Source organism: Trichoplax adhaerens, genomic scaffold (genome assembly GCF_000150275.1).
Source record: "Trichoplax adhaerens TRIADscaffold_1 genomic scaffold, whole genome shotgun sequence".
Taxonomy (NCBI): Eukaryota; Metazoa; Placozoa; class Uniplacotomia; order Trichoplacea; family Trichoplacidae; genus Trichoplax; species Trichoplax adhaerens.
Window position 1 is genome coordinate 6,658,460 of NW_002060943.1, and position 9,678 is coordinate 6,668,137.

Below are 9,678 nucleotides of genomic sequence, written 5' to 3' on the forward strand. Positions count from 1 at the left end.
TAATGTGTAACTAAGTTTTTAGTTTGAGCTATTAAGCGCTATATGAAGGTTCTTACTTGACGTCAAGGTTGTCGCATCAAATAATTTATGCCACTTAAGTATCCGCGTAACTTAAAACGCAATAAATGCTTGCTAGCTAAGTGATTTTGATTGACGGAATTTTTTCTTATTACGGCTAAGGTGATATTCGATATCAGTGTGGACATTTATAGTTAGGGTTGGGATTATAGATCAGAATTACTCTCAATGTAATATTCGAAATAGTGGAATGCTAAGAAGTATGTGGATCTTGACGGTATTCATGACAATGGATTATTTATTAGTACGTTATAAGAAGGGGAATTACAGATTGTACCCTAATCCTTAAAATGTAACTACAAGATCGTGGTTGTACTTATGTTGGCATTTGATATGATGTTCATAATTGGTTTAGAGATGATTCATCTTATCACTTGATATTCATTTGTTATGAGCAAGAAGTATTCAGTATTAACTTGTGAGATACAGACGTAGATCTGCAGCATTCAAGCGATTATACGGAGTATTTGATACTGGGGAATAAAAGTGAAAAAAAAATGATGTGTTCTATGCACCTATTCTGTTACTGCCTTAGTAACTGCACACCCTGACAACGAAAAAATCGATCATGTTTACAGTAGGGAAATTTAATCATTTGCAGATTATCGCTACTATGAGTGCTGTATATATTAAGTTATAAGATACTGATAGGTATTACATTATCATTTAATTGCAATACTTGAATCGTTCTTTGGCACGAGTACTGTAGAAGATGATTTTATTAACTTCATACTTATCGTAAGCATACGATTACGATAGATATAATGTGAATTGATATCCAATTTTCTTTATTATTTTCGCGCTTTGTTGCAATACAGATATCGTTAATAGGATGAAGTAATCGGCAGTCATTACCTTTGATATTTTTCCTTCTGTTATGCACATATCGATGGATATGTTACAAGTTATCAATCGGGGATATTACGATAATAGTGTATCTTGCTTCACGACGTAATCAATAGTACATTTATACTACAACAGTATCATCAGATTTGTTCAACAGCAAACTTATTGTAGGTTGACAATGATAGATATTTTAGTTCTCTTCTTTTCGGATAGATGACGTAATTGGAATATTGACGTTACCTTGCAGCACTATCATGCACGCCATTCGGTGATATTAATACTCGTGCATAACATAAATATAGACAGGTCGATTAGCATGAGTATATAAGTACAAATAAATACATAGGCTAATGAATTGATGATAAATACTATCTATCTCAACTTTTCTTATATAACAGTGCCATGGTTGCATCCAATTTCTCTACTCAATTTATATATTACATCCATAATTATATAGTTCAAAGAAATGCACTGATAAACAATGCATCTGCAGTTTGTAGCACCTGGATGAAGCTGCCATTTATGCCATAGGATGGTCATCTATGGTCATTTTCTTGGATTTTGGAGGATGCATCATTACGTCATAACGCTGTGCAGCACCGGTTATATATAGATTGATAGTACTGTACTTGTACTGTGCACTGTGAAGTACAGTACTGTATACTGTAATAGTATGAATGAAGGGGCTGCCGCATGACTGCATGACTCTGAGATCTATTTTTGGCAAGCTTTGGTAACTGACAGTACTACGTACTGTAGAGTACAGTACCTTGCACGTTAATGTACTGTAAATCGTGTAGGCAAGATGACTCATACTACTCATACAATACAGTGGAAACTGTACTAATCATGTATACTGTACAGTATTATCTCAGTCTACCAAGCGACTGGAAGTTAAGTTTAAGAAGACTTTTACAAGCAATCGGTACGGTACAATATATTCAATCTACAGTACAGTACTGTACTGTACTGTAGGCGGAAGACACACAACTGTATGAAATCGCGCTTGAGTTTGAGTTCATTTACGCCCTTCTCAACTGCAACGTTTGATTGTACTTTTACTCTTGTACTGTACAAAGGTAAAGCAAAGGAACTTGGGTACAGCCATCAGCCTGCATGGCGTACGCGATGCAGCAAGAGTCCATAGCCAAACCCCTTCGTCCCAGGTACACTAAAAGTGAGCACACGTACTGTACAGTACAGTACACGTAATCACGTACAGTACAGTACTGTACACGTAATCACGTACTGTACTGTCATCCGTCATACTGTAAGTACTGTACTGTACACTGTAGTACAGCAGACCGTGGATTTTTAGCAGGTCAACGGCACTTGGCTCTTTCTTGTGACAAGACGACGGCAATTTTGGGCTTCCATTTTGGCCTGGCTAATCAGTAAGTTGCTCATTCTTACGACATATGTCATTCATTAACTGAGTTTAGCCATAATGTGTCGAGTAGTTAGCCACAAGGGTAATGGTAACGATAAGATCGTAATATTGCAGTGGTGACGTATTAGCAACAAACGATCCTTTCCACTACACTACTGTACTTCTACCCGTCGTAGCTGTATACAGTAGGTGGGTTGTACTGTAGGTTACTGCTGGAAAAAAAAATCACAGATAGCTCTGAAAGTGTGTTTGCAATTATCGAAGCATTCAATGTTAACCATTTATCAATGATAGTTCAAGTAGTACGGCTAATCTGAACGATACAAAACGGTTGATCGTGTTTCGTTAAATGACTCCACTTTTCGCCAAATAGCAGTGGATATTCGCTTTAGCAAACATTGCATTTCAATATTGTAAATCCATTCTAGGCGTTGGTACAATACTCTACTTAGTGCAAGTTCTAACTGTCAATCCCAAATTTACTCCAACTTAGTACAATTACATTCATTGAAGAAGGAAAGAAAACATCGATTGCCTTCGCCTAACGCTTGTTCCAAAGTGCTTGAATAAAGATACCCAAAAGTTCGCTTGACTTGGCAATTTGGAGAAAAGATTGACTGAAGACCAATATACTGCCATGTTTAGTTGGTTAAAGAGTAGTGAAGCTAAAGAACCTGAGGTGTTCAACTCAGTCGTCGATGGATTGAAAAAAATTTACAGGCATACCATTCGCCCTTTAGAAGATGCATATAAATTTCACGAATTTCATTCACCTCCAATGGAAGACCCTGATTTTTTTGCCAAACCAATGATATTATTGATTGGTCAATATTCAACTGGTAAGACCACATTTATACGATATCTACTAGAACGAGAATTTCCTGGTATGAGAATCGGACCCGAACCAACAACTGATTGTTTCGCTGCTGTCATGCACGGAGAAACGGAGAAAGTCATTCCTGGTAATGCTTTAGTAGTTGATCCAGCTAAGCAATTTCGTGGCCTGTCGCGTTTTGGCAATGCATTCTTGCAACGATTTTGTGCATCTGAAGTGAATAGCAATGTCCTAGATCATATCACCATTATTGATTCACCTGGTATTCTATCTGGCGAGAAGCAACGCGTATCACGCGGTTATAGTTTCACTGGGGTTATCGAGTGGTTTGCTGAAAGAGTAGATAGGATCATTTTATTGTTTGATGCCCATAAATTGGATATTTCTGACGAATTTCGCTCTGCTATCAAATGCTTAAGGGGCAATGATGACAAAATTCGCATTGTGTTGAATAAAGCAGATATGATTGATGCTCAACAGTTAATGAGAGTTTATGGTGCTCTAATGTGGTCGCTTGGAAAAGTTTTAGGCACACCTGAAGTTGCTCGTGTTTACATTGGATCCTTTTGGGATCAACCTTTACGTTATGACGACAATAGAAAGCTTTTTGAAGTAGAACAACGCGATTTATTTGAAGATATTAGGAAATTGCCACGTAACGCAGCATTACGAAAGCTGAACGACTTAGTAAAAAGGGCGCGACTTGCTAAGGTACGCTAACTGCTATGAGATGAATTCCCTCGTTCAGATAAGATTGCTCTAAGATTGGGTAGTATTAATATAATTAGTGATACTTGTAAAAATGTACTAATTTTTAAGATACAGTAAATCATTTTTAGTATACGCCTATCATTAATATACATTCGTCCTCAGGACTCCATTTGATTAAGTAAACATAATGCTGTACAATAATTATGAGTAGACCAATAACTTCAAACAAGATAGTTGTAGTTTTTGTGCGATAATTAATACATTCTTTGTCTAGACTATTGTTGATTATATTGCCCTTTCATATTGGTCTACTGTAGGTCCACGCACTTGTTATTTCAACTCTAAAGAAGGAAATGCCCTCTATGTTTTATAAAGACTCTAAAAAGATGAGTTTGATTGATAATTTGGAACAAATTTACGATCGAATAAGCTCTGAACATAGTGTATCTCCCGGAGATTTTCCTCCATTAGCGATGATGCAAGAGAAATTGAGAAAATATGATTTTAGCAAATTTTCATCCTTAAAACAAAAAATGATTGACGAATTGGATAGAGTTATGGGTAATGAAATTCCTAAATTAATGTGCATGGTTCCTGAAGAGGAGAAAATGGAAGGCGATACCACTGTTACTGGTGGAGCATTTTCCGCAACTGACAATGCTCCGTTTAACCAGAATAAAGCCTTAGGAGCTGATGAAGGTGGAGAAACAGATTGGGTTATATTTGAGAAAAAGGAAGAAAAATATGACGACATATTCCGTAAACTCAAGCCTAAGAATGGTAAGCTCAGCGGAGAGCAGGTGAAGACTGAAATGACCAAATCGAAACTTCCCAACTCTGTCTTGGCTCGTATTTGGAAACTATCAGATCTTGATGGTGACGGCTATCTAGATGAAGATGAATTTGCAGTAGCAATGTATTTAATTGAGTATAAGTTAGAAGGTCAAGACTTACCATCCGAATTACCTGTTGGTGTAATCCCACCATCTAAGCGTAAAGGTGATCAGGGTGGTAATCCATTCTAATAACACTTTTTGATTTGATTGTAATGTATTGGTACCAAAATTCAGTATTCTCACTAGAAATTGAACCGATTATAGCTATGAGCCTTGGGGGTATTTATAGGATATAATGCTTTACATGGACGTGTGGCCTGATAGAATTTCTAGCTAATTAATTTTGTGGTGTTGTTATTAACAATAGATAAATATAAATTTCCGTAAAATTATTATTTTTAGGGCATATTCGTTTTGCAATTTCTGGTAATTATATCTGGTAATACTTGTTCATGACGTACCGTTATCAACGAAATGATAACCACTTTTTTTTATGTTAGGATATGATCATACTTGTAGACTTTATCTGTCGCGTCATCATATAATCTATTGCAATGGTGTTACAAACTTGCAAGCATTCATCAGTTAAAATTGATGTTGAATGCTTCTTGAGACAAAAATTACGTTAACCTCTATTAATTTTTAAGCTGTGACTTATAGTGCAATAGCAACTTGGCGTGATGATGTTATTTTTAAACTCTGTTAATGTAATTGTCCTCAATTTCTGCTGTAAGTTTCCTTTCGTAGAACATTAGATTAGAGTTATAGTAATAACTAGTAATTATTGCAATTAAATTACCATTGCTGGAGTATCCAGCCGCATATGTATATTTATCTTTCTTTCTAGATGTCAATTTCAGTAAGTAGCAAATTGCGCATGCTAGGATAGATAGGCATATGTTAGAGTGTTACCTACCAAAACTAAGCTGTTCCTATCAATTTGCTCTGACGGATTTACGTTTTAGTTTTATGGCATCATTACGTACGATATTGTAGTTATCGCAATCTCAATTATTGGCTGGATTAGCACTTGGTTTTAGCAACTACTGCGTTTAAGTACGTGCTGCACTTATAGCGTTAGGTATCGTTCTTCCAATAGTCCACTACATCACCCTGGCTGAGTTGTAGCACCTGCACGAACTTGCAAACTTTGGTTTGTAGCGTTTTTTGTATATCCAGTGGAAGTGATGTGTTGCATTTATAAAAATATAGTTCATGCGATAAGATTGACCGAATTTGTATATTGATGACTCAGCAGAATAAATGAAATTTAATGGAAAAGCTGACGGAAAGAAGATTTATTTTATATAATAGAGAAACTTGCTTTCTCTTACATTATTTGGACTTTATGACCTTAGTGATGCTATAGACCGTTATTCTGCACTCATGTATCCTAATTAATACCAAATGATAACTTTATCATTAGAAATTTGATAACCTGACAGAGAAGTTAGTGGCTCGGGTCTCATATCGATGTATAATGTTCAAGTACAGTGTTCAGGTATCATTTAGATGCAATGCTTTAAACAATTGGCAGACTTCGAAGGTTACACACACTCCTACGAGTATGTCGTTTCGAATTCATCTATTCTCAGTCACACTGTTTTAGACCATAAGTTTTGTTCCATTTTCTTCCTATACCTATGCACTGTTAGCTAAGTAACTGGTTAAGGCTTCTATTTCAATATATATTACTAGATGGTAATCTTAAACTATACTAAGTTGAAACATACTTACATTAAGGTGATGATAATAATGAGCGTCGTGCCTGTTGTGCATTAGTTCCTGTACGTGTACGAGTATATCATTTAGAAATACTTATTACTGTTCCTGTCTACTACGTATTGTTTATAAGTTGTTGACAGACCTCAGCATTGATATCCTTTTACATATACGTATTTATAAACTTATCTAGGATATGTGTAAGGGTATTCATACAAGGTATTGTATATTCTATCAACAACCTGATATTGTGGAAGTAATTAAGCCTACAGTAATAGTATCTGGGTTATGATTCAAGCCTTTCTGTTGCTTTCGTGTATGTCACCAAATACAATTATGTGTACAATGCTCTTCATGCACGTACACAACATATCCTCTCAAAGATATTTATAATGGACGTTAATTTTGAGCAAATATGATTATGTAGAGTAGTATCATATAATAAAGTTTTGAATTTAGTCAGTTCTGTATGACCAATGTTTACTTTTAACATATAAAGTATTGTGATTAGGAGTGATGGTATAATTACGTTAATATTGAAATCGTCAATACGTCCATTGCAAAATGCAACAAATTGACGACCGTATACGTCTGGCAGATTTATAACTATGATTTTGAATGACAATAACCAATAACGTAGTGGATGCGAAATTACGTAACCCGGAATCCATGGTATATTGCTCGTTGCATCCTCGTCATCAATGATCAAGGATTCGCTCATTGCGTTTTAGCTAATAGCGTTATTGATATCAGACTTGCTACACTTGCATTATACGATATTGGTCGATACATCGCCTACAGTAAGTTTTAAATTATTTTCATTCTTTGGATTATGGCCTTATTATCCTTTGGTTTATTTATCTACTAAGTGTAATTAATTCATTTTTATAGTCGTATACGCATATTATTCTTTCTTTTGTTTATAATTTATTCTCGCGAAGTAATGATAAGAAACGGTATTTATGAATTCATTGTCATCACTTCATATGGCTCTTCAAGCATTATAACCTATTGTTATGGATAATTTCTCTATAATGTTTGTTGGCTAATTATTGGCTAAATTAATTCCATGCCTTGATTCAATACTTCAACCATCCAGCTGCTGGTTCGAATTAACCATAAATATATCTGCTGATAAAATACAATGATGGGAATTTATATTCTTCTAGAACGATACCGGGATAGATATATTTCGTCATAACACCAACAAGATTAATTGCATGATATCTAGTAATGAAGAAAAGAATATCAGACCATTGAAGTGTGAATAGAATTACTTCGCTTAATCCTAAACTCTAAGCGTAATATAGTATTTAATACAGCAGACGATCGTAGTCTAGCTTCTAGTTTTGATATTCATTTTAATGAGAACTGTGTTGTTCAAGGATCAATTTACAATTGATTTAACAGTTATGAGGTAACGAAGAAGCAAAATCATAGAAGCGCACATATATAATTTGTATGGCATTATGACTAATAACCCACTTCAAGAATTTTTTCTTATTTTTTTCTTACAGCTATCGAAGATAAGCTTTAAACAATCAAGATTGCAAACTATCGGATAGTGATCCATTGTATAATTGAGGTAAATCAATGGATTTATAGTAAGGTTGTTTTCATTTTGTAACGACGACGTGAAGGCGACTTATACCACGTATGTTAGTATTCCCTGCTATTTAATTCCAATGTGAATGCGCGTTCTGCCCATAAATTAATAATAATCCCACATTTATGCTACTTTAACATCGCGGGATGTACACCGAAAAATACAGCATAATATAGCGTATCTACAGTACTTCTGAGTAGTTGTCATCTGTGATCAGCAGAAAGCAACTTCAATCTGAGACGAAAACGGCTTTAGTTAAGTCAATATCGCACCGTATCCGTAGCAATTTACTACTGACTTGTCTAGTTCAATTGTAGATGCAATGTCTTTTACGTGTATTCCGCTCATTTCCTTTACTAGTCTGTGACAAATAAAGCATTACGCTAGCAATCTATTGATATTTTCGGCTAATTTTTCGACGAGATCAATTTAACTGACTGTGAATGATTGAATAGTCAGTGGTTTATCTGCTTTCAAAGATCCTCTTGACAAGCTAGCATAGCGTTACGGATGCTTTCTTATTCATTGAGAGATACAACGAATGATCTGATACGCTATAAGACTTTATTGCTTGTAATTTGGATTTGATCAATCCTTCCATACCTGATTGTTGTAAAACTGTAACAAATTTTATCGAAATAATCATCGATTAGTCTAACCATTCCTTGAGGTATACCCTAACCCTAACCCTTGAATGACATCATCAGGTTACAAGAATTGATTTTACTGCTTGCCTACTCAGTATTGAAACCGTAGGTATGAGTCATTGGTGAGTCATTGGAGCAGTGACCGAGGACAGTGAGTTGGTGCACAGTAAACGAACAATCAGGGAGTACGATACGGTACGGTACTAGTACAGTACGTCATGATTCTTGACTGCGCAGTGACTGGTATTTTGAAGATGTTATACGCATACTGGACCTATCCAGTACAGCATGTATTGTCTAGTATGTACCATGGACCGTATGGATTTGTTATCTATATACACAGACAGTATGGTATCCGTTTTGTGTATTATAGGTGGACAATGTACCATTTTTTTTTAACATTCCTCATTCGAAAATGGAAAATAACCTGAGGGAGATGTCGTAAAAATCCTTCGTTATCAATGTCAATATGGTCAATACTGTACATTTATATAAGAACGGTATGATGAAATAAAAATGGATCAACTATTGGTTGGGTATGGAAATATTGAGAATAATTCTTCACTAATCGCAGCGATCTCATTGACTCTGTACTGTACCCGTGAGATCTAATAGAGACAGTCTTGATCAGTCAGTGCGGTCATGGACGCGTGGTCTACACCCCATAGTATCGTACTACCAAGAGATAACGAAAGACTAGTAAAGAGAGAAGAGAAATCGCACTCTTCTCACTTTAATAGTCCATGATACTACAGACAGTAATACCCCATTTACTTTCCAATCTAAAAAAAAATAAGATCAACAGTAATATCCGGCTCTTACAATATTAAACATGGAAATTGGTAGGACTGTCGACGCCCACAGTCAGGAGTGTTTTTGAGCGGGGTTTGTTGAGCCGTCCATCCACGGTATCGTACAGTACAGTCAGTATACATTGGGTACAAGACGGTTGAACCCACTGGTATCACCTGGTATGTTACACAGTGACTCCCATGTACAGTATGACG

At 35.7% G+C, this 9,678-nt stretch overlaps 1 protein-coding gene across 1 annotated transcript; it reads left to right on the forward strand.

The window, feature by feature from the left end:
• Window positions 1-2,951: 2,951 nt before the first annotated feature.
• On the forward strand, window positions 2,952-4,885 carry TRIADDRAFT_18691 (uncharacterized protein; the record flags this gene model as incomplete). Its single annotated transcript, XM_002107946.1, has 2 exons — window positions 2,952-3,860; window positions 4,178-4,885. 2 exons carry the CDS (start codon window positions 2,952-2,954, stop codon window positions 4,883-4,885), a joined length of 1,617 nt encoding a protein of 538 aa, XP_002107982.1.
• Window positions 4,886-9,678: the final 4,793 nt, after the last annotated feature.